The sequence below is a fragment of the Pecten maximus genome, chromosome 19, assembly GCF_902652985.1.
Source record: "Pecten maximus chromosome 19, xPecMax1.1, whole genome shotgun sequence".
In the NCBI taxonomy this organism is placed as follows: Eukaryota; Metazoa; Mollusca; class Bivalvia; order Pectinida; family Pectinidae; genus Pecten; species Pecten maximus.
This window is the reverse complement of record NC_047033.1, coordinates 25,351,036-25,377,440: the sequence shown is the minus strand read 5'-3', so window position 1 is coordinate 25,377,440 and position 26,405 is coordinate 25,351,036. Positions and strand designations below refer to the sequence as shown.

The 26,405-nt window shown below is 37.7% G+C and overlaps 1 protein-coding gene across 3 annotated transcripts; it reads left to right on the top strand.

Annotated features, from left to right (window-relative positions):
• Positions 1-284: 284 nt before the first annotated feature.
• On the top strand, positions 285-21,692 carry LOC117317694 (acyl-CoA 6-desaturase-like). 3 transcript variants are annotated; one of them, XM_033872569.1, is made up of 13 exons: positions 285-446; positions 3,372-3,596; positions 6,231-6,371; positions 9,133-9,279; positions 11,680-11,781; positions 12,499-12,558; positions 13,460-13,525; positions 13,951-14,011; positions 14,641-14,717; positions 15,592-15,689; positions 16,723-16,899; positions 17,625-17,750; positions 20,573-21,692. In XM_033872569.1, exons 2-13 carry the CDS (start codon positions 3,417-3,419, stop codon positions 20,628-20,630), a joined length of 1,293 nt encoding a protein of 430 aa, XP_033728460.1. In that variant the 5' UTR covers positions 285-446; positions 3,372-3,416; the 3' UTR covers positions 20,631-21,692. The 3 variants fall into 3 exon arrangements, with proteins under 3 accessions (XP_033728460.1, XP_033728462.1, XP_033728463.1); XM_033872571.1 differs by lacking the exon at positions 285-446 and adding an exon at positions 968-1,079; XM_033872572.1 differs by lacking the exon at positions 285-446 and adding an exon at positions 1,109-1,180.
• Positions 21,693-26,405: the final 4,713 nt, after the last annotated feature.

The window sequence follows — 26,405 nt, the reverse complement described above, 5'->3', positions numbered from 1 at the left end:
ATATATAGCTATATTAAGTCTCTTGGGGTTTTCCCAATGTTTATTTGACAAATATAATTATAGAACCCTTTAAATTAAATTGAATTTTGGAGCTAAAATTTTGCATATTGATTAGCATCGTCAACTTGACGACGGCGATGCGAAACAAAACTAGGGGAGGTAACTCAAACTAGTTGATGTTTCGTAACGTGTATGTGTGCGTGCAGATTTTGATAAAGAGGTAATTGCGGAAGTTAAATAAAGCACATGTGAGGCCCCAAATATGCATACTGAAATTTGTGTGGTAACATCAAGGGAGTTCGTGTTTGATATACACTGTTGCAGTGGCCGACACCGGGTTATAAGGGAATTACCTGCAATGCTGCACTGGAACATACAGCCATAGAACTCTGTGCCAGAAAATTATAAATATTATAATCTACAGTTAAAGCAAGCTACGAAAACAGGTGAGAATATTAATTATCACTTGTCAATTAGGCCGTATAATTATATTAATGTATAAATCGCAGCAGTCTTGTCTAACGAAAAAAAACTTAGTTTACGTAAGAGAGTATTGTGCTGAAATGTTAGTAACACAAATTACTAGCGTACCGGTTGGCATGGGTGGGGCGGTCTCGCCTTTTCACACGGTTGTTATGTACATGTACCATTCATTTAAAGGTTGACGGCTAATATCTTAAGTAGAATGTTTAAAGCACGCATGATTCACGCATAGCTCACATGATGTGTACATGAACATTTTACTTATTTGTATAGTGTTGTGTACGTGCGGCCCCAAATATGCATAGCGAAACATATCTGGGTTTTCCTGATTCGGATCAGGCCATAATCCTCGTCGTTCGATACAAATCGATAATGATAACCAGGGCGAAATATTAGACCCTCATTTGGAACAGAGATCGGTTATTTTTATTTTTTTGAAAATGATATGTATACAATGTAAACATGTAAAAAAAAAAAATCACATGTTATTTAATTGTTGTTAGTTGTGGATGAACAATTTTGAAAAAAAAAAAAAAAAAAAAAATCTACATGATATCACTCTTGTTGGTCTGGAAGGAAGTGCAAGGGGTCTTAGTGTGAGTAGAAACCGGAGTTCCCATAGGAAACCCACGTGGTTAGGCAGGTGACCTTTTCACGTCCAATTCAGGAATCAAACCTAGCCGTGTATAGGTGATAGGTAAATTACTGGGTAATGGATACACGTGTCATTTACGTAGGGATTTCCTGAAAAAATGCCTGGGAATGACATCTGTAATACGTCAATTTGTTTGGATTTATTCGTTAAATTTCTGTTTTTTAGGATGATCATGCTGCGATGAATCACGTATACCAACTTGGTCGTTGTAAGGTCGAAAGCAACTTTTTTGATCAATATGCTTAAAGTTTTGTATCAAAATATGTTTCTAATCATCCTATTTCAGCAGCGAAGAGTCTTTCCCTTTGCTATTTTAGTTCAGTAGCCAAAGATATGAACATTATGATTTTAGAGGCAAGAAGGGGATAATAGTGAGACATACTGTAAATGAACATACTTAAGCGATCATCTTATTTTAGAGATAATCTTATTTAAGCTGTAATCTTATTTTAGTGGTAATCTTATTTTAGTGATAATCTTATCTTAGAGGTAATATGTTTAAGTGGTAATCTAATCTTAGTGGTAATCTTGTTTTAGTGATGATAGTATTTTAGCGGTAATCGTATTTTAGCAGTAATCTAATTTCATCGGTAATCTTATTTTAGTGATGAACTTTTTAGCGGTAATCTTCTTTTAGCGGTAATCTTATTTTAGTGATTATCTTATTTTAGCAGTTATCTTATTAAGCGGTAATCTTTACCTAGCGGTAATCGTATATTAGTGATGACAGTATTTTAGCGATAATCGTAGTTTAGCAGTAATCTAATTCCGTCTTTAATCTTATTTTAGTGATGAACTTTTTAGCGGTAATCTTATTTTAGCGGTAATCTTATTTTAGTGGTAATCTTATTTTAGCGGTAATCCTATGTTAGCGGTAATCTTATTTTAGTGGTAATCTTATTTTAGCGGTAATCTTATTTTTTAGCGGTAATCTTATTTTAGCGGTAATTTTAAGTTTAGCGGTAATTTTAAGTTTAGCGGTAATCTTATTTTAACATTGATCTTATTTAGCGGTAATCTTTTCTTAGCGGTAATTATATTTTAGCAGTAATCTAATTTATCTGTAATCCTATTTTAGTGATAATATTCTTTAAGCGGTATTATGTTTTAGTGGTAATCTGATTTCATTTCTAATTCGATTTTATTGGTAACTGATTTTAGTGGTTATCTTATTTCAGTGATACTTTAGTATCTTATTTTTGCGGTTATCTAATTTTAGCGGTAATATGTTTTTGTGGTAATCTTATTTAAATGGTAATCTTATTTAAGTGGTAATCTTATTTTTGTGGTAAACTTATTTTAGCGGTAGCCTAACTGTAGTAGTAATCCTAATTTAGTGGTAATCTGATTTTAGTGGTCATTTTATTGTAGTGGTTATCTGATATTATTGGTAATATAATTTAAGTGGTTATCTTATTTCAGTCATAATCTTATTATAGCGATTATATGTTTTAGTGGTAATTTTAATTTAGCGGTAATCTTACTGAAGTTGTCATATGGTTCAGTGGTAATCTGATTTTAGTGGTCATTCTATTTAAGTTGTCATCTTATTTTAGTGGTAATATCATTTTAGCGGTTCTGTGTTGTAATGGTAACCTTATGATTAGCGGTAATCTTATCTTAGCGGTAATCTGGTTTTAGCGATAATCTTATTTTAGTGGCAATATCATTAGTGGTAATCTTATTTAAGTGGCAATTTGATTTTAGCGGTTATCTAGTTTTAGCGGTTGTCTAATTTTAGCGGTTATCCAATTTTAGCAGTAATCTTATTTTAGTGGTTATGTTATTTAAGTGGTAATTTATTTTAGTGGTAATTAATCTAATTTTAGTGGTAATCTTAGTTCAGATTTATTCTATTATTAGTGGTAATCTGACTTTAGCGTTAATATTATTAATGTGTTGGTATTATTTTAGTGGTTATCTTATTATATTAGTAATCTAATTTCAGCGATAATCTTATTTTAGTGGTTATGTTTTAGTGGTAATCTTATTTTAATGGTAATCATATTTTAGCAGTTTTTGCACTAGAAGCATTGTGACTAATTATGATTGCTCTGACTAATTACACTTTTTTTACACCTGATAGATATGAGGATGTGTTAATTCTTTATAGTGATAATCTTTGATAATTTGGTATTACAAGTAAATCAAATGTGTCAAAATTATACAGTAGCAAATGAGTCATTACATAGAATATCCTGTGCATATAATTTTTTTTTTTGTTGGAATAAAGGTACACCAAACATATTTCTAGGATATTCTGGGATAAGAAGTTCCCATGGGTCGTGGAGGGAAGCAGGGCGGTGACACACTCACATGGAGAGAGGTTCAGGGACACAACAAACCTGACGATAAATGGTTAGTTATTGATGGACAGGTGTACAATATAACGAAGTGGGCAGGAAGACACCCTGGAGGCTCCCGGGTCATCAGTCACTATGCAGGACAGGACGCCACTGTAAGTGTTTATGTCAAATTACCATTATTAGTCAGTAAAATTTAATTTAAATTTTGCATTTCAATTCTTTTTCTTTTTTTTTAATGTGTGAAAAAAACATGTTTTATCAATTGATAAAAAGTTTTCCATAATTTGATCATAGAGAGAATTTTTTATACATTTTGTACACATGTCTATCTTAAATTTATCAGATCATTCACTATAGGGAAACCCCATGTACAATATATGTAAGATGTCAAATTCATAAGAGGATATTATATACAGCATTAATTTTCAGTAGATCTTGGTTTGGGTAGTAAAAATATCTTAGTTTGGGACTATAAAAGATCTTAGTTTGGTTGCTATAAAAGATCTTAGTTTGGGTACTATAAATTTTATTTTAACTAGAACTCATTCTGATTTTCTATTTGGTACATTCTGAGAAATCATGCACATTACTTTACATGTATAATGCCTGTTTACCATATAACTGACCCATTCTACCACGTAATATTCACGGCCATGTCATTATATATATAAATAATTATTGTTCAAATGAATGGCCTTGACCTGCATTCAAGGTCACAGGGGTCAAATAGGCAAAATCTTTAAACGACTTCTTCTCAATAACAAAGAGTTGTAGGGAGTTGATATTGAGTCTATAGCATGTTGAGGTGAAGGGCTACCACGTTTGTTCAAATGAATGACCTTGACTGACATTCAAGGTCATAGGGGTTGGATAGGCTAAAATTCTTAAACAACTCTTTCTTAATAACTAAGAGGCCCAGGGACTTGATATCGGGTCTGTAGCATGCTGGGGTGAAGAGCTACCAAGTTTGTTCAAATGAATGACCTTGACTGACATTCAAGGTCATAGGGGTTGGATAGGCTGAAATTCTTAAACAACTCTTTCTTAATAACTAAGAGGCCGAGGGACTTGATATTGGGTCTGTAGCATGCTGGGGTGAAGGGCTACCAAGTTTGTTCAAATGAATGACCTTGACCATAATTTAATTTCGAAAGATTTAAATTGGCCAAAATATTAAAAAGTCACCTTTTCAAATAAGTGCAAGATCCTGAGATCTTATATCTAGTCTCTGATACACTTGTTCTTAATTATGTTTATATATATAAAAAGGATAATCAGATAGCAGGTGATCAATTCAGGCCCATTGGGCCCCTTGTTGGAATATTTCACTGTGGGTGGAAAAGCTTTGATATTGTAACTGTGAGCTTACACTGTTGTAGATAGTACAGTTTAGCTGTGGTGTGTTAAATGGTCGTTACAGGTGTTGCTAGGTGTGTACCTGGAGGGATTAACATATCTGTACAGGTGAATTGATTCTACTTCATATCAAACAAACAATTTCTACAAGCGTATTCACACAGTTTTGACTATACATAATCCATTGTTCAACAATGACTCATAGAGTGACTGTGCAGAAGTAGAACTCCATTTTTTATTTGGTTTTAAGCGAATTTTGAAGATTTCTACTGAAAATCAAATTAATTTCTTTCTGGAATAGACTTTTTTTTTTTTAAATGAAAACAAATTAATTAGTAATGCTAATTAACTTTAAAGTTACATTCTGAAGGAGTATACACACCTTTAAATGGATAACCTTTGTAAAAAAAAATATTTTTGATGAATATGGTTACTCAAACATTTTTGATAATTTACATATGATTGACAGTTTCTATAATAATGAATGAAGTACCCTATCAAAGACCAATTTATACAGAAATTTTTTTTAAACTTTGAAAATCAAGAGGGTTTGTGTAAACCTACTTAATATTTAAAACACAATTTGGATTTGAACACTATCTAATGAAATTATCTGAAATGAATAGTATATACATGTATATATAATATAATTCAGTACAAAAAAAAAATTTAAAAAAAAAAAATAAAAAAAATTCTGATTGAGAAAGGAAAATGGCACAGTATCACGAAACATGAAAGAATATTCATTTATATATAGCGAAAAAATATCAAGGACGAAATTTACTATCTATTCATATGTAAGCATGAAGAAATTTTCCAGTATTTGTGTAGTAATACCAGATGAATGGCCTTATGTGTGTATTTATTTGCCCCTCGTCTGACTCTTGTAGCTCGTACACTCTACGTAATACAGTACATTACAGACCATCCTACACGGAGTCGAGGGGTAATTAATATCTGTTGTTTGTTTAGTGAGCTGAGTCTGCCCCTTGCGCCTAATTATGTTAGAATTTTGGCATAATAATATGTCATAGATAAATGTTGGAATGAAAGTGTATATACAGTGGAACTTCATTAACTCGAACTCGGAAAACTTGAATACCCCGCTTCACTCAAAGTACTTTGTCAGTCCCGACCGAATTTGCTCTTTATCCTAGTAAAAAAAAAACTCGGAAAACTTGAATTCGGAAAACACGAAAAACTCTGATAATACGAAGTGAAAATTTGGTCCCAACAATAAAAATCCTACTTGAAATGATCGAATAAAACAAAGTATCATTTTGTGTCCAACAACGATCGGTGATAAACGCCGATATTTTTTCAACATTGTATATGTGTGTTAATACAATACTTACAATACAGTATGATTTGTTCAAGAATATAAAATTTCCAAGGTTACAATATTAGAATATTATCATTGTTTATTATAGGAGGCTTTTAAAGCCTTTCACAATGATCTGGCCACAGTGAAGAAATTTCTTAGTCCAATCCATGTCGGAAATGTGGAGGATTATCGGCAATCTTGTCTGGATGATGATTTCCGAACTCTATGTGAGACAGTCAAGAAAAAGGTAGGTCTCACATAAATACAGGAAATATTGAAAAATGTGAGAGGTTTCACATATCAGATATGGGAAACATTGACAAAGATGATAAGCTTCACATATCAGATATGGGAAACATTGACAAAGGTGATAGGTTTTTCATATCAGATATGGGAAACATTGACAAAGGTGAAAGGTTTCACATATCAGATATGGGAAACATTGACAAAGGTGATAGGTTTCACATATTAGATATGGGAAGCATTGACAAAGGTGAAAGGTTTCACATAATAGATATGGGAAACATTGAAAAAGGTGAAAAGTTTCACATTATAGATATGGGATATATTGGAAAATTTGATAAGTTTCACATAATAGATATGGGAAACATTGACAAAGGTGATAAGTTTCACATATCAGATATGGGAAACATAGACAAAGGTGAAAGGTTTCACATATCAGATATGGGAAGCATAGACAAAAGTAATAAGTTTCAAATAATAGATATGGGAAACATTGACAAAGGTGATAGATTTCACATATCAGATATGGGAAGCATTGACAAAGGTGACAGGTTTCACATAATAGATATGGGAATCATAGACAAGGTGATGGGTTTCACATATCAGATATGGGAAGCATTGACAAAGGTGACAGGTTTCACATAATAGATATGGGAAACATAGACAAAGGTGATGGGTTTCACATATCAGATATTGGAAACATTGACAAAGGTGATAGGTTTCACATATCAGATATGGGAAACTTTGGCAAAGGTGATAGGTTTCACATCAGATATGGGAAACATTGACAAAGGTGAAAAGTTTCACATTATAGATATTGGAAATATTGGAAAATTTGATAAGTTTCACATAATAGATATGGGAAACATTGACAAAGGTGATAAGTTTCACATATCAGATATGGGAAACATAGACAAAGGTGAAAGGTTTCACATATCAGATATGGGAAACATTGACAAAGGTGACAGGTTTCACATAATAGATATGGGAAACATAGACAAGGTGATGGGTTTCACATATCAGATATGGGAAGCATTGACAAAGGTGACAGGTTTCACATATTAGATATGGGAAACATAGACAAAGGTGATGGGTTTCACATATCAGATATTGGAAACATTGACAAAGGTGATAGGTTTCACATATCAGATATGGGAAACTTTGGCAAAGGTGATAGGTTTCACATCAGATATGGGAAACATTGACAAAGGTGAAAAGTTTCACATTATAGATATGGGAAATATTGGAAAATTTGATAAGTTTCACATAATAGATATGGGAAGCATAGACAAAGGTGATAAGTTTCACATATCAGATATGGGAAACATAGACAAAGATGATAGGTTTCACATAATATATATGGGAAACATTGACAAAGGTGATAGGTTTCACATAATATATATGGGAAACATTTACAAAGGTGATAAGTTTCACATATCAGATATGGGAAACATAGACAAAGATGATAGGTTTCACATAATATATATGGGAAACATTGACAAAGGTGATAGGTTTCACATAATATATATGGGAAACATTGACAAAGGTGACAGGTTTCACATAATAGATATGGTAAACATAGACAAAGAGGTTTCACATATCAGATATGGGAAACATTGACAAAAATAATGTACTAGATATGGATATAAGCTTAAACAACAGCCAGAGTGAGGCTGGGTCTCCATCTACACTTTTAATAGCTGAAAACACACGGGAGGCCCCTCTCATGTTTACTAGAGTGATAATGAAAATCGCTTTGCCCAAGGACACAACCATGACAGTACAGGACTGTCTGTGATATATACATGTATATGCTCCTTGAAACAAACCGCACATGTCAAGTGTTGACCTGAGGTTCTTTAACTGAGTGGTTTACTGACTGGGCTGTTGTAGTCCTCTGTATGTGTGGTAACATTAAAAAGGAGATACATTTCATGTATATTAGATATGGAAAACTTCAAAGAAAAAAACGTGGTATCAGGTAGATTTCAATTGTGATTTAATAGGAAATGACACAATAGATGAGAGGCCAAGAAATTTATTGTCATAGTGAGTTAATCATGAGGATATTGGGGATGCAGGAACATTATATGTAACAAAGCACATGGTTAATTGAATTTAAATCACTGCCTCCACTAGGGATCAAACCCAGGACCTCTGTCTTACGCTCTACTGATTGAGCTAAAGAGAAGATCTCTCTAGCCGAGCGGTATATTGCAGCTAGTATTTACCAGGGTTAAATATCGAGCTGAAGAGAAGGTCTCTCTAGCCGAGCGGTATATTGCAGCTAGTATTTACCAGGGTTAAATATCGAGCTGAAGAGAAGGTCTCTCTATGCCGAGCGGTATATTGCAGCTAGTATTTACCAGGGTTAAATATCGAGCTGAAGAGAAGGTCTCTCTAGCCGAGCGGTATATTGCAGCTAGTATTTACCAGGGTTAAATATCGAGCTGAAGAGAAGGTCTCTCTATGCCGAGCGGTATATTGCAGCTAGTATTTACCAGGGTTAAATATCGAGCTGAAGAGAAGGTCTCTCTAGCCGAGCGGTATATTGCAGCTTGTATTTACCAGGGTTACATCTACAGGTAAAGGAAAATATAATTATACCTACATAACACAAATATTATTTACAGTGGTACTGGGCAAATCATATCACTGATAAATTGATTATTTATTTTATTTCCGAAATTTTCACGATGGAGATTACATCTGGTAATGTTGAGGTCAACAGATTTTGAGAGATGATTTTTGTTTTATTTTGACAGGGATACTACGAACCAAGTTACATTTTCTTTTTGGTAATGATGGTACAGGTATTTGTTCTGGAGTCTTTATCTTACCTGGTGATGGCGTACTTCGGGACAGGCTGGGTACCGTACTTGATATCCTTAGTGTGTGCAGCCGCTGTACAGGTAAAAAATCCATGATAATATTCAGTAAAAAAATGATGCTCTCCTCTGATTTAACTCCCCCTGATGATTTCCCTCCTCTGATGGTTTCCCTCCTCCTGATGGTTTCCCTCCCCCTGATGGTTTCACTCCCCCTGATGGTTTCCCTCCCCCTGATGGTTTCACTCCCCCTGATGGTTTCCCTCCCCCTGATTGTTTCCCTCCCCCTGATGGTTTCCCTCCACTGACAATTTCTCTCCCCCTGTAGTTTCCTTCCCCCTGATGGTTTCCCTCCCTCTGATGGTTTCCCCCCCCCCCCGATGGTTTCCCTCCCCACTGATGGTTTCCTTCCCCGTGAAGATTTCCCCCTGATGGTTTCCCTCTTGCTGATGGTTTCCCTGTCCTGATAGTTTCCCTCTCCCTGATGGTTTCCCTCCCACTGATGGTTTCTGTTCCTTCTGACGATTTCCCTCCCCCTGATTGTTTCCCTCCCCCTGATGATTTCCCTCCCCTGATGGTTTCCCTCTCCCTGATGGTTTCCTTCCCCTGATGATTCCCCTCCCCCTGATGGTTTCCTTCCCCCTGTTGGTTTCCATCTCCTTGATGGTTTCCCTCTCCCTGATGGTTTCCCTCCCCCTGATGATTTCCCTCCCTTGATGGTTTCCCTCTCCCTGATGGTTTCCCTTTCCCTGATTGTTTCCATCTCCTTGATGGTTTCCCTCTCCCTGATGATTTCCCTCCCCTTGATGGTTTCCCCCCTAATGGTTTCACTCCCCCTGATGATTTCCCTCCCCCTGATGGTTTCCCTCCCCCTGATGGTTTCCTTCCCCTGATGGTTTTCCCCTGATTGTTTCCCTCCCCACTGATGGTTTCCTTCCCCCTGATGATTTCCCTCCTCTGATGATTTCCCTCCCCCTGATGGTTTCCATCTCATTGATGGTTTCCCTCCCCCTGATGGTTTCCCTCCCCTGATGATTTCTCTCCCCCTGATGGTTCCCCCCCCCCCCCCCACTGATGGTTTCCTTCCCCCTGATGGTTTCCCTCCCCCTGATGGTTTCTGTTCCTTCTGACTATTTCTCTCCCCCTGATGGTTTTCCCCGATGGTTTCCCTCCCCCTGATTGTTTCCCCCCCCCCCCCCCCCCACTGATGGTTTCCTTCCCCCTGATGATTTCCCTCCTCTGATGGTTTCTGTTCCTTCTGATGTTTTCCCTCCCCCTGATGGTTTCCTTCCCGCTGATAGTTTCTGTTCCTTCTGACGATTTCCCTCCACCTGATTGTTCCCCCCTGATGGTTTCCCTCACCCTGATTGTTTCCCTCCCCCTGATGGTTTTCCCCTAATTGTTTCCCTCCCCACTGATGGTTTCCTTCCCCCTGATGATTTCCCTCCTCTGATGATTTCCCTCCTCTGATGGTTTCCCTCCCCCTGATGGTTTCCCTCCCCCCGATGGTTTCCCTCCCCACTGATGGCTTCCTTCCCCCTGATGGTTTCTTTCCCCTGATGGTTTCCCTCTCGCTGATGGTTTCCCTCCCCCAGATGGTTTTCCTCCCCACTGATGGTTTCCCTCCCCTGATGGTTTCCCTCCCCTGATGATTTCCCTCCTCTGATGGTTTCCCTCCCCCTGATGGTTTCCTTCCCCCCGATGGTTCCCCTCCCCTTGATGGTTTCCTTCCCCCTGATGGTTTCCCTCCCCCTGATGGTTTTCCTCCCCTGATGGTTTCCCTCCCCCTGATGGTTTCCCTCCCCCTCCCCCTCGATGGTTTCCCTCCCCACTGATGGCTTCCTTCCCCTGATGGTTTCCCTCTCCTTGATGGTTTCCCTCCTCTGATGGTTTCCCTCCCCTTGATGGTTTCCTTCCCCCTGATGGTTTCCCTCCCCCCCGATGGTTTCCCTCTCCCTCCCCCCCCCGATGGTTTCCCTCCCCACTGATGGCTTCCTTCCCCTGATGGTTTCTTTCCCCTGATGGTTTCCCTCTCTTTGATGGTTTCCCTCCTCTGATGGTTTCCCTCCCCTTGATGGTTTCCTTCCCCCTGATGGTTTCCTTCCCCCTGATGGTTCCCTCCCCACTGATGGTTTCCCTCCCCCTGATGGTTTCCCTCCCCTGATGGTTTCCCTCCCCTGATGGTTTCCCTCCCCTGATGATTTCCCTCCGCTGATGGTTTCCCTCCCCCTGATGGTTTCCCTCCCCTGATGATTTCCCTCCGCTGATGGTTTCCTTCCCCCTGATGGTTCCCCTCCCCTTGATGGTTTCCTTCTCCCTGATGGTTTCCCTCCCCTGACGATTCCCCTTCCCCTGATGTTTTACATGGTGATGGTTTCTCTCCCCTGATGGTCCCCCCTCCCAAGGATTTCCCTCCTCCTGGTGATTTGCCTTTTCCCATTGATGTTTCTTCTCTGAATGATTCCTTCCTTCTGACTGTTTCAGGCACAGGCTGGATGGATACAACATGACTTTGGTCACCTGTCAGTATTTAAGAACTCAACACTAGACCACCTTATACAGTATTATCTGATGGGCATAGTAAAGGTAGGTATAAACTGATGTGTTTAACGTCCTCTCAACACAATTAGGACATTTATTGATGGTCAAACTTGTCCTATCAACACAATTAGGACATTTGAGGATGGTCAAACTTGTCCTATCAACACAATTAGGACAATTATTGATGGTCAAACTTGTCCTATCAACATAATTAGGACATTTATTGATGGTCAAACTTGTCCTATCAACACAATTAGGACATTTGAGGATGGTCAAACTTGTCCTATCAACACAATTAGGACAATTATTGATGGTCAAACTTGTCCTATCAACACAATTAGGACATTTGAGGATGGTCAAACTTGTCCTATCAACATAATTAGGACATTTATTGATGGTCAAACTTGTCCTATCAACACAATTAGGACATTTGAGGATGGTCAAACTTGTCCTATCAACACAATTAGGACATTTGAGGATGGTCAAACTTGTCCTATCAACACAAATAGGACATTTGAGGATGGTCAAACTTGTTTTAGAACAGAAAAGGTGAATAGACAGGTCAATTATGCCTCTTGCATTGTAACTTTGTACTTAAGTGAAACAGGCAATCCAAAGTCTAGACCAAAAGTTTTTATAAGAATAATACTTCTGTAATACGTCAATACTGAACTAAAGAGAAGAGAGGAGAATAGAGAAAAGAGAAAAGGGGAGGGTGGCTTGATGTTAGTTTTATTTACAACTGTTCATTGTTTTACACAGGGAGCCTCGCCTCATTGGTGGAATCACCTACATTTCCAGCATCATGCCAAGCCTAATGTGGTATGTATAACAGTACAACAGTACTATTGGTCACATGTAAGGCCCAGTAAAAGTACTCATCCTGTAGAATTTCCAGAGAAAGGAGTGAATTAATTATATTTATATCCAGGAGACATTTAGATTTTGTGCTTAAAAATCATTAAGAACTCATCAATCATGGTTATGTACACTCAATTTATGAAATGGATTAAATACTTAACTACATAGGAGTCAGTTTTTTGTTTTATCATATTTAATCAAGTCACCAAACTTTTCGTTGAACTGTCAATTTTTGGATGTGTGAATGGCTAACTCAGACTATTTTATGACATTAGTTAGGTGTCTTAAGTCGTTCAACAAAATTCCAGACCCTGTGTTCACCATGCTATAAAGGTCAGATATTCTACATCGAAGGTCAAACATTCTATTATAAAGGTCAACCACTTGATTATAAAGGTCAACCACTTGATTACAAAGGTCAAGCACCCTACAACAAAGGTCAAACACTATTGCAAAGGTCAAACACTCTGTTTCAAAGGTCAAACACCATATTACAAAGGTCAACTACTCTTTTACAAAGGCCAAACACTCTTTTACAAAGGTCAAACACTCTATTAAAAAGGTCAAACACTCTATTGCAAAGGTCAAACACCCTACTACAAAGGTCACTCACTCTATTACAAAGGTCAAACATTCTATTACAAAGGTCAAACATTCTATTACAAAGGTCAAACACCCTATTACAAAGGTCATACACTCTGTTTCAGAGGTCAAACACCATACTACGAAGGTCAAACAATCTATTACAAAGGTCCAACACCATATTACAAAGGTCAAACACTATATTGCAAAGATCAAGCACCTTATTACAAAGAAGCATCCTAATTATATCTTTATTTATTTATTGTATATTTATTTTCAGATAAACAAAGACCCAGATGTAGCTATGGACAAGTTATTTGTAATTGGAGAAGTTATGCCAGTTCAGGTAACAAAAACATGTGTCACCCATTGATTTGTACAATCTCGTACACATCATAGCTCAGTATATGTAAAATTATAGTGTAGCTGGAAAGACCTGTCGATTTAATTACAATCTTGTACACGTCACACCTGCGTGTACACATTTCACTGCTCATTTGCCTGATAAAGAAGACACCATGATGTCACAAATACAACTCAAACCTAGTAGTGATAAATCTATTCATGGATATAGTTACCGAACTGAAGAAAATATTCCATAATACGCAGATAATGATGGAATGTTTGTATTTCACTTATACAGGTAAACCTTAAACTGGTGTTTGATTATATATGTATACATATACTTGTAATGTTTAACTTAATGCTTACAAAATATATTTAAATGTTTCTCTCTGTCTATATTCAATTTTAATTTTAATTAACTTTCAGGTTGCGAAAACAAGGAGAAAATTCATGCCATTCAACTTACAACATAGATATTTCTTCTTAAGTAAGTAAAATCACAATCCTAAATTCTGAAAAAATCTGACAGAATTTTAATACATGCTTACCTTTATTAGTTCCCCTTAAAGCCTACATTGGCCAAGATGGATATAACTTACAACATAAATATTTCTTCTTAAGTAAGTATAGTCACAGTCTTAAATTCTGACAAAATCTGACAGAATTTTAATACATGCTTACCTTTATTAGGTCCCCTGGAAGCTTACATGGCCAAGATGGATTATATGATGAATACTGGTCTTGTCAGTCATTTGCTTTCTTTCTATCCTCTTTCTACGGAGAAGGAGGTTGTCAGATTTTTAAGACAATCCACCCATTTAAAGGCTGATATATTTTACAACAGAATTACACCACAGACACAGAATACAATCAAATATACATCATATATCTAGGAACAATTGATGAAATTTTGTATGTTGGACGCTGAAGGCTTTTACAGTCAGTAATAAAGATCTTTGACAGTGTTCAGATGAATAATTCACAGTTTAAAAAAACCTCAGCATAATGTGTGTTATTGCTACCAAGCATGAATCTGTATGTGAACTGAATTTTCCCTGAAATATTTTTCAGTCCTAAACTTTGACCCACGAGTAACGGTACTTTTTATCTTTACAGTTGGTCCGCCATTGCTGTTTCCTGTGTACTTCCAGTTTATGCTGTTCCGACATATCTACACGCGCAGACTGCCAGTTGTACGTACATTTACAACTGTCTTTTGTTTTTATGCTGTTCCAACATATCTTCACACGCAGACTGCCAGTAGTACGTACATTTACAACTGTCTTTTGTTTTTATGCTGTTCCAACATATCTTCACACGCAGACTGCCAGTTGTACGTACATTTACAACTGTCTTTTGTTTTTATGCTGTTCCGACATATCTTCACACGCAGACTGCCAGTAGTACGTACATTTACCTTTGTCTTTTGTTTTTATGCTGTTCCAACATATCTTCACACGCAGACTGCCAGTAGTACGTACATCTACAATTGTCTTTTGTTTTTATGCTGTTCCGACATATCTACACACGCAGACTGCCAGTAGTACGTACATTTAAAATTGTCTTTTGTTTTTATGCTGTTTTAGCAAATGCCAGAATCAAATTCTTGGTAATTCCTAAACATACGAATGTAATGATTATATGTGTTTGTATTTTAGGACTTGGCCATTGTGATGTTTCACACCGATACATGTTTGTGTTTTAGGACTTGACCCTGGTGATGATATAGTTTTTTCTATATTTTAGGACTTGGCCCTGGTGATGATATATTTTTTCTATATTTTAGGACTTGACCCTGGTGATGATATATTTTTTCTATATTTTAGGACTTGGCCCTGGTGATGATATAGTTTTTTCTATATTTTAGGACTTGGCCCTGGTGATGATATATTTTTTCTATATTTTAGGACTTGGCCCTGGTGATGATATATTTTTTCTATATTTTAGGACTTGGACCGGGTGATGATATATTTTTTCTATATTTTAGGACTTGGCCCTGGTGATGATATATTTTTTCTATATTTTAGGACTTGGCCCTGGTAATGATATATTTTTTCTATATTTTAGGACTTGGCCCTGGTGATGATATACTTCTTTAAGTATTTTTACCTGTTTACACCTATGCTTGGATTAGGGGGAGCTATTGTTTTCTACTTTATGATGAGGTAAGGACATCACCTACGAGGTTTTGTGATTTATCAGTGTGACCCTGCAGACTTAAGATTTCCACCATCAGTCAGTTAAGATTGTCACACAACCAGATCATTGTGCCAATCAGTTGTTGTAACACTAAACACTTTGACTCAATGTCACAATGTCATGATGCCATGATGTCGCGAGGTCATGATGTCATGATATATTTATGCTTCAATATCATGATACCAATGATGTCTCAAGGTCACAATGTTTTGATGTCATTATGTCTCAAGGTCACAATGTCTTGATGTCATTATGCCTCAAGGTAACAATGTCTCAAGGTCATGATGCCTCAAGGTCATGATACCTCTATGTCATGATATCTCAATGTTTCAATCATGATTCCATGATGTCTCATTGTCATGATGTCATGAGGCCTTGATGTCTCATCATAATGTCATGATGTTTTGATATCCACATGTCAAGAATCTGAAGAATTAAAAAAAATGAAAACAACCAAGCATTCTAGTGTAGAAAAAATAGTTTGATGGATCAAAGTGAAAGCAATGAATGAAAACATGTGTTTTTCATTAGTGATTCTCCACAAAAACTGGGGAGTAAGGAAAACAGCCAAACATTCTAGTTTAGAGAAAAATGGTTTGATATTAGCCTTAATTCCATCCTCCCTTTCCCCAACCATTACTGATGTATTTTACTAAAATGACTTCAGACGATGTCCACCATCTTGGATATCCCATCAACAGGGCTGATTCTGTCGTAGTTTGACTGATTCTCACAAAAATGACTTGTACAACCTACCTGTGTGAAGACTGGGAGTTATGTGATTGTAAAACAAGTGCTTCAAGTAATAAATCTCAAAAGCAGTTTTTTAATATATCACCATATTTGTTCATATGTGTATATTTCATAATGGCAACATGAAAAAAATTGTGATAAATTCTATAATTGATATATAATTAAGCAATGCATTATATATATATGCTTGTCTACAAAGCTATGTCATTCATAAGAATTGTAAATGCCATTTTGGTACCTGTGCAGGTGTCTAGAAAGCCACTGGTTTACCTGGGTGACTCAATCTAATCACATCCCTATGAACATCGACAATGACCAGGCCCTGCACTGGATGAAGCTTCAGATGCAGGCTACGTGTGATATCCAGAAATCTGTCTTCAATGATTGGTTCACTGGCCACCTCAACTTCCAGATAGAGCATCAGTAAGTTATTCCATTGTTTGACAGGAATACTTTGGTTCCTGAAACTTTCCCGGAGAGCTCATCTCTCCTAGATCCAACAGGTCTTTATCAAATTGTGTGGCATTAAGATTAATTGATTCATGAGTTAATGTCCTGTTTAAGCCAACCTGATAAGAGATCTATTTATTGTTTACTATTGTTTACTTGTTTCCGATTGTTTACTTGTTTACAATTGTTAACTATTGTTTATTGTTTACTATTGTTTACTATTGTTTACTATTGTTTATTGTTTACTATTGTTTACTATTGTTTACTATTGTTAACTATTGTTTATTGTTTACTATTGTTAACTATTGTTTATTGTTTACTATTGTTAACTATTGTTTATTGTTTACTATTGTTTATTGTTTACTATTGTTTACTAGTTCCATCACTCACTTTATCATGTTCTGGTCTAAGAATACATTTTATAGCTGAATGTCTATTGTTCATTAAACTTGACATTTCTCAAAACAATGTTAAGGAAAAAGTCACTGAACCTTTATAATAAATGAATCTAAAAGGAATTATGAGGATAATGAATCTAATTGATATTTAGTTTGATCGGAGAGGTTATAAATAAATAGTAAATTGAAACCTAATTTCTATCTATTATACCCCAGAGTTATGCTGTACCTGTGTTTCTCAAAATGTTCTGTTTCACTAGCAGAAATAAATCTATATATAATGTGTCCATGGTTTTTCAGTTTGTTTCCCACGATGCCGCGCCACAATCTGTACAAAGTAGCACCCCTCGTCCAGTCCCTATGTAAAAAACATGACATTAAGTACGAGGTCAAGCCACTGTGGACAGCCTTCAAGGATATCGTCAGGTAAATCATAGGTCTGCCTTCAAGAATATCATCAGGTAAATCAAAAGTCTGCCTTCAAGGATATCATCAGGTAAATCATAGGTCTAACTTCAAGGATATTGTCAGGTAAATCATGGGTCTAACTTCAAGGATATCGTCAGGTAAATCATAGGTCTGCCTTCAAGGGTATCGTCAGGTAAATCATGGGTCTGCCTTCAAGGATATTATCAGGTAAATCATAGGTCTGCCTTCAAGGACATCGTCAGGTAAATCATGGGTCTGCCTTCAAGGATATTATCAGGTAAATCATAGGTCTGCCTTTAAGGATATCGTCAGGTAAATCATAGGTCTGCCTTCAAGGACATCGTCAGGTAAATCATGGGTCTGCCTTCAAGGATATTATCAGGTAAATCATAGGTCTGCCTTCAAGGATATCGTCAGGTAAATCATAGGTCTGCCTTCAAGGATATCGTCAGGTAAATCATAGGTCTGCCTTTAAGGATATCGTCAGGTAAATCATGGGTCTGCCTTCAAGGATATTATCAGGTAAATCATAGGTCTGCCTTCAAGGGTATCGTCAGGTAAATTATAGGTCTGCCTTCAAGGGTATCACCAGGTAAATCATAGGTCTGCCTTCAAGTATCGTCAGGTAAATCATAGGTCTGCCTTCAAGGACATTGTCAGGTAAATCATAGGTCTGCCTTTAAGGATATCATCAGGTAAATCATAGGTCTGCCTTCAAGGATATCGTCAGGTAAATCATAGGTCTGCCTTCAAGGATATCGTCAGGTAAATCATAGGTCTGCCTTTAAGGATATCGTCAGGTAAATCATAGGTCTGCCTTCAAGGATATCATCAGGTAAATCATAGGTCTGCCTTCAAGGATATCGTCAGGTAAATCATAGGTCTGCCTTCAAGGATATCGTCAGGTAAATCATAGGTCTGCCTTCAAGTATCGTCAGGTAAATCATGTCTGCCTTCAAGGATATCGTCAGGTAAATCATGGGTCTGCCTTCAAGGATATCATCAGGTAAATCATAGGTCTGCCTTCAAGGATATCGTCAGGTAAATCATAGGTCTGCCTTCAAGGACATCGTCAGGTAAATCATGGGTCTGCCTTCAAGGACATCGTCAGGTAAATCATGGGTCTGCCTTCAAGGATATCGTCAGGTAAATCATGGGTCTGCCTTCAAGGATATCACCTGGTAAATCATAGGTCTGCCTTCAAGGATATCGTCGGGTAAATCATAGGTCTGCCTTCAAGTATCGTCAGGTAAATCATAGGTCTGCCTTCAAGGATATCACCAGGTAAATCATAGGTCTACCTTCAAGTATCGTCAGGTAAATCAAAAGTCTGCCTTCAAGGATATCATCAGGTAAATCATGTATCTGCCTTCAAGGATATCGTCAGGTAAATCATCGTTCTGCCTTCAAGGATATCGTCAGGTAAATCATCGTTCTGCCTTCAAGGATATCGTCAGGTAAATCATCGTTCTGCCTTCAAGGATATCGTCAGGTAAATCATAGGTCTGCCTTCAAGGATATCATCAAGTAAATCATAGACCTGCCTTCAAGGATATCGTCAGGTAAATCATAGGTCTGCCTTCAAGGATATCGTCAGGTAAATCATAGGTCTGCCTTCAAGGATATCATCAAGTAAATCATAGACCTGCCTTCAAGGATATCGTCAGGTAAATCATAGGTCTGCCTTCAAGTATCGTCAGGTAAATCATAGGTCTGCCTTCAAGGATATCAACAGGTAAATCATAGGTCTGCCTTCAAGGATATCATCAGGTAAATCATAGGTCTGCCTTCAAGGATATCAACAGGTAAATCATAGGTCTGCCTTCAAGTATCGTCAGGTAAATCATAGGTCTGTCTTCAAGGATATCATCAGGTAAATCAAAAGTCTGCCTTCAAGGATATCATCAGGTAAATCATAGGTCTGCCTTCAAGTATCGTCAGGTAAATCATAGGTCTGCCTTCAAGCATCGTCAGGTAAATCATAGGTCTGCCTTCAAATATCGTCAGGTAAATCATAGGTCTGCCTTCAAGTATCGTCAGGTAAATCGTAGGTCTGCCTTCAAGAATATCATTAGGTTATTCATAGGTCTGCCTTCAAGTATTGTCAGGTAAATCATAGGTCTGCCTTCAAGTATCGTCAGGTAAATCATAGGTCTGCCTTCAAGTATCGTCAGGTAAATCATAGGTCTGCCTTCAAGAATATCATCAGGTTAATCATGTACCTGTCTGTTGTACGCCAAAAAGGCCATGCCTGGTAACAATTTCACGCTTGTTCATTACATTATAATAAAGGCAAAATTCATTGCCCTGTAATAAGCCTCCAATTCGCCTTTCATTGTCCTATAATAAGCCAGTCCCTTCACCTTTCATTGTCATATAAGAGGCCTGTCCCTTCACTTTCCGTTACGCTGTAATAAACTGTTAAAGAATTCTTTCAAATGCTGCATGTGGGATAGTTATATGTTTTTCATAATAACCTAGCTGAAATCTCTCTCACATTTTAAAAAATATACAGTAAGGACCCAGACAATAAGGGGCCATGGTGGCCGGGTGGTTAAGGTGTCCCGACACTTTAACACTAGCCCTGTACCTCTAGGTTGCGAGTTCGAAACCTACGTGGGGCAGTTGCCAGGTACTGACCGTAGGCCGGTGGTTTTTCTCCAGGTACTCCGGCTTTCCTCCACCTCACAAACCTGACACGTCCTTAAATGACTATGGCTGTTAATAGGACGTTAAACAAAAACAAACCAAATCCCAGACAATAACTTTTTTCTGGAGTTATCTCCCATTTGCCATTAATATGTGATATTATATTTCAGATGTCTGAAGCATTCAGGTGCATTATGGGAAGGAACATACAACGCATACCATTCCTAAAGAGACCAGGAACTAAGACTACATGTCATGGTGATTGGTTCCAGCAGTGAGGAAATTCAAACTTGTTTGACAATGAAGATTTTCATCATTTCATACCTAAGCCAAAGATGTCTAGATATACTTTGAAATGTTTGATGTAGTTAGTATATTGCAGTACCACCTCAAGTTCAGTTAGAAAGTCAAATCGATCTCTTAGTAAATATTTATAAGCGTTGATGAGGTAACAATGATTGCATATGAATATAAGGGTAGAATATTTTTTCATGTATGTGTGCATATATTTTTTTATAAAAAAGGGGAGAGAGTTAGAGAGAGAGATAGTATTTTATAGCATTTCTGCCAGGATTATATTTCCTTTGCTATTTAACGGAGGGATTCCCCAATTATCTCCTTTGCTATTTTTGGAGGGAATTTCTTAATTATTTACTTTGCTATTTTAGAAGGGGTTCCCTCATTATCTCCTTTGCTATTTTTGAAGGGATTCCCTCATTATCTCCTTTGCTATTTTTGAAGGGATTCCCTCATTATCTCCTTTGCTATTTTTGAAGGGATTCCCTCATTATCTCATTTGCTATTTTTGAAGGGATTCCCTCATTATCTCATTTGCTATTTTTGGAGGGAATTTCCTGATTATTTACTTTATTATTCTGGGGATTGTATGCTGTGATATTCCTGAAGTGCTACCCTAGAGAACAGGCGGTATATAATATTCTCTTGAATACGAAGCTGATGTAAGTAACACTTATAAAACATGATTTTTGGCTTGTTCCAGATTTCCCCTTCTTCATTAAAGTTTGTTAAACAAAGATTATCAAACATGGCCAAGTCTAAAACATAGGTGATGTTGTGTATATGTTCTAGTCCCTACCTAGGTAAGCTACCTTGTTAAGTTCTGTACTTTCCTCAGAGGAGTTTACAAGTTACAGTGAGAGTCGGATAAGGTGCCGATCGGTGAGCGACAATCTATCAATAGCCTGATTTCTTTGTTTACACAGGTGCAGTCTTTCATGTCTACCATCTTATCCTATTAATGACTTTAATAAAATTGTCGAAGAAATGAAATTGTTGTCTTGTTTTGCCATATCCCCCCCCCCCCCCCCCCCCCCCCCCCCCCCCCCCCCCCCCCCCCAGTCTATCTCTATGCAAACGAACAAAGTGAGTGATGAACTTTTACACTAAAACCTCAGTAGTATTCTAACTCAAACAAAACGTCATATCGCTACCAAAACAACACGTCCTATCGCTAATCAAACAACACGTCCTATCGCTAATCAAACAACATGTCCTATCGCTAATCAAACAACACGTCATATCGCTACTCAAACGACACGTCATATCGCTACTTAAACAACACCTCATATCGCTTCTCAAACAACGTGTCATGTCGCTACTGAAACAACACGTCATATCGCTACTCAAACAACGCCATATCGCTACTCAAACAACACGTCATGTCGCTACTCAAAAAACGTCATGTCGCTACTCAAAAAACGTCATGTCGCTACTCAAACAACACGTCATGTCGTTATTCAAACAACACCTCATGTCGCTACTTAAACAACACCTCATATCGCTTCTCAAACAACGTGTCATGTCGCTACTCAAACAACACGTCATGTCGCTACTCAAACAACACGTCATGTCGCTACTCAAACAATAAGTCATGTCGTTATTCAAACAACAAGTCATGTCGCTACTCAAAAAACGTCATGTCGCTACTCAAACAACACATCATGTCGCTACACAAACAACACGTCATATCGCTACTTAAACAACACCTCATATCGCTTCTCAAACAACGTGTCATGTCGCTACTCAAACAACACGTCATATCGCTACTCAAACAACGCCATATCGCTACTCAAACAACACGTCATGTCGCTACTCAAAAAACTCATGTCGCTACTCAAACAACACGTCATGTCGCTACTCATACAACATGTCATGTCGCTACACAAACACGCCATATCGCTACTCAAACAACACATCATATCGCTACTCAAACAACACGTCATGTCGCTACACAAACAACACGTCATGTCGCTACACAAACAACACGTCATATCGCTACTCAAACAACACGTCATATCGCTACTCAAACAACACGATATCGCTACTCAAGCAACATTTCATGTCGCTTCTCAATCCAGAGGTCATTTAAATCTTAGATAGAAATGTATATGTATATAGTCATTGTTGATGATGGTCTTTTGTGGCAGATTTATTGTGAATGAATTGAAAATTATACAAAGCACGTGTTTGTGAGGAGTAAATTCGTGGCTTTACTTCATTCGTGTGATTGGTTGGATTGGGAAAATACACAAAACGTTATGGGTATTTTTATCACGTGTTTGTCTGTTTAACACTGGTTGGAAATAAATCATTTGGACCAATCATTGGAGCATTGCTATCTCGGTTACTTCCGGGTACAGAACATGATATATCGAGCTGAACACGTTAAGTTTTTAGTTGCTGGTAATTAGCTATTTTCTATACCGATTCGAATATGTCATTTGTTGGTGTTAATTAGATACAATGTATTGTCTATACCGTGGGTGTCATTTGTTGGTGTTAATTAGATACAATGTATTGTCTATACCGTAGATTACATTTGTTGGTGGTAATTAGTTATTTTCTATACCGGGGTGTCATTTGTTGGTGTAAATTAGATATTTTCTATAACGTATTTGTTGATGTTAATTAGACAATTCTATGCCATGGGTGCAATTCTATGCATTTTAATACAAGCAGTGTATAGGCTGTCGGCGATGATGAATTTTAAACGACACAGGAAGAAAAATAACTAATTAAAATAAAAGGAGCAGAAATATCAAACTGGTATATATATAATTTTAGATCTTGCGATTATCTACATCTATATTGGTGTCGTCAGTTTCTCGCGCATCCATTTTATTCGAGGTTGCGAGAAGGGACGTCGCTCCAAACTACGAAGTTATTTTTTTCTAAAGCAAGAAGAGTTATCTCCCTTCCGTCACTACCGTTGACGCTCTCCGAGCAAGCAATAGAGGTGTAAACCTCCGGTATTATAAGGTCCCTCGGATCGCCATGATATGAACGTAAGTGAAGTTTATATACCCAACAGTCCGTCAACTATCATTGTCAACTATCATAAAATAAATCAATCAATCAAATTTGATATTTGTAAACATTTCTCTTTTTGGTTTTGAATGAGTTTTATCAACAGCTATGGTCATTTATGCATGTGTGTGGTGAATGTGTGTTTTTGAAGGCTGTGGTATGCCAAGTTTGACTGAGGTCGTCCTCAAAATGTTACGTCACTAAAGCATATTGTCGAAGTCGAAGACACCCAGCAGGACACCCCATCCGATAATATTACACCGATAGCGGGCAAACCAGTCGCCCCACTCCCCAAAAAATACTAGTAGGTGTTTCCTAAAGTCTTCTTAAGATTGGCGATCGCTCAGTTAAAAGTGAGGTATTATCAATAGGGGAATTAGGAAAGATAAAGTTGTTAAGAAAGAAGAGAAAGGATAATATCCCGATTTAGTCGCCTCTTACGATCATGCTGTGGTGACCACAGGTACAATTCGTACGCCCTACCAGGTCTAGATTTAGAACCATTGAACCTTAAGCAGAAGTTACCAAACCGTTTTTTTTAAATGGACAATCACAAATTTATAGTGGTGGAGAAAACAATTACTAAGGACTAATTTTCTATTTTACAACTCTGAACTCTTAATTGTTGATATGACCGGCTTAACCACTGTCTGTTTCGTAGGTTATTTAAATTATCACAGGTCAACTGAAGTTGAAATTGAAGTTATCCCCCCGATAATCTATACAGCATACACATTCCATCCTTAAGATACGTCACTCGTATTAATAAGAATTAAATCTAAATTTAGATCTGTAGCTGTTTATTGGTATACACGGACTACTCACTACACTACACTACACTACACTGGCAATGCATTCGGGAAATAGGTTTGGTAAATAAATATGTGAAGATTAAAAAACAAAACAAAAAAAAAGAACAAAAACAATTTTTTTTTTAAACAACAACAAAAAACAAAAAAACAAACAAAAAAAAAACACAAAAAAAACAAAAGAACAAAAAGAAAAGTTCCAAAATAGCAACCCTCTTCAACAGTACATTTTCTTTCTGAAATTAATTAATATCTCAGGAAAATCTACCGGAGTAATTCCGGACAATTATATCTCTATAAGCTTTGAAACAGGTACTTTGGCGAACGTTGAAAACCTAAAGATCATTAGCTTTCGGAAAACAAATTCTCCAAATACTGATTTACTCATTCCAATAAGACATCTCAGCTTTATAAATAATAATTCTAAACGTTCCTCATCAAGTTTATCAGCTTTTCAACAGAATAAAATTGTACGCTGTGTAGACAAACGAGTTTTTAATCTTTTTCGAAACAGAAAATATCCAGTATTCCATAAAGATGGATATCTTTTTAGATTACCAAATAAATGCCACCCACATCACTTCCGTTTGCAGATTAAGGAAACATACGTTCACAGCCGATTTTACAGCCATTTTTAAATCAAGCGTGGATCTCGCAAGCAATGTTTGCTAACCTCCAAATTAAATATAAAACATCCCCACCACTAGTACTGTAGTAGTGATGTCTCCCCCAAACATCCCCACCACTAGTACTGTAGTAGTGATGTCTCCCCCAAACATCCCCACCACTAGTACTGTAGTAGTGATGTCTCCCCCAAACATCCCCACCACTAGTACTGTAGTAGTGATGTCTCCCCCAAACATCCCCACTACTAGTACTGTAGTAGTGATGTCTCCCCCAAACATCCCCACCACTAGTACTGTAGTAGTGATGTCTCCCACACCACTAGTACTGTAGTAGTGATGTCTCCCCACCACTAGTACTGTAGTAGTGATGTCTCCCCCAAACATCCCCACCACTAGTACTGTAGTAGTGATGTCTCCCCCAAACATCCCCACCACTAGTACTGTAGTAGTGATGTCTCCCCCAAACATCCCCACCACTAGTACTGTAGTAGTGATGTCTCCCCCAAACATCCCCACCACTAGTACTGTAGTAGTGTATGTCTCCCCCAAACATCCCCACCACTAGTACTGTAGTAGTGATTGTCTCCCCCAAACATCCCCACCACTAGTACTGTAGTAGTGATGTCTCCCCCCAAACATCCCCACCACTAGTACTGTAGTAGTGATGTCTCCCCAAACATCCCCATCACAAGTACTGTAGTAGTGATGTCTCCCCCAAACATCCCCACCACTAGTACTGTAGTAGTGATGTCTCCCCCAAACATCCCCACCACTAGTACTGTAGTAGTGATGTCTCCCCCAAACATCCCCACCACTAGTACTGTAGTAGTGATGTCTCCCCAAACATCCCCACCACTAGTACTGTAGTAGTGATGTCTCCCCCAAACATCCCCACCACTAATACTGTAGTAGTGATGTCTCCCCCAAACATCCCCACCACTAGTACTGTAGTAGTGATGTCTCCCCACCCCACCACTAGAACTGTAGTAGTGATGTCTCCCCCAAACATCCCCACCACTAGTACTGTAGCAGTGATGTCTCCCCCCAAACATCCCCACCACTAGTACTATAGTAGTGATGTCTCCCCCAAACATCCCCACCACTAGTACTGTAGTAGTGATGTCTCCCCCAAACATCCCCACCATAGTACTGTAGTAGTGATGTCTCCCCAAACATCCCCACCACTAGTACTGTAGTAGTGATGTCTCCCCCAAACATCCCCACCACTAGTACTGTAGTAG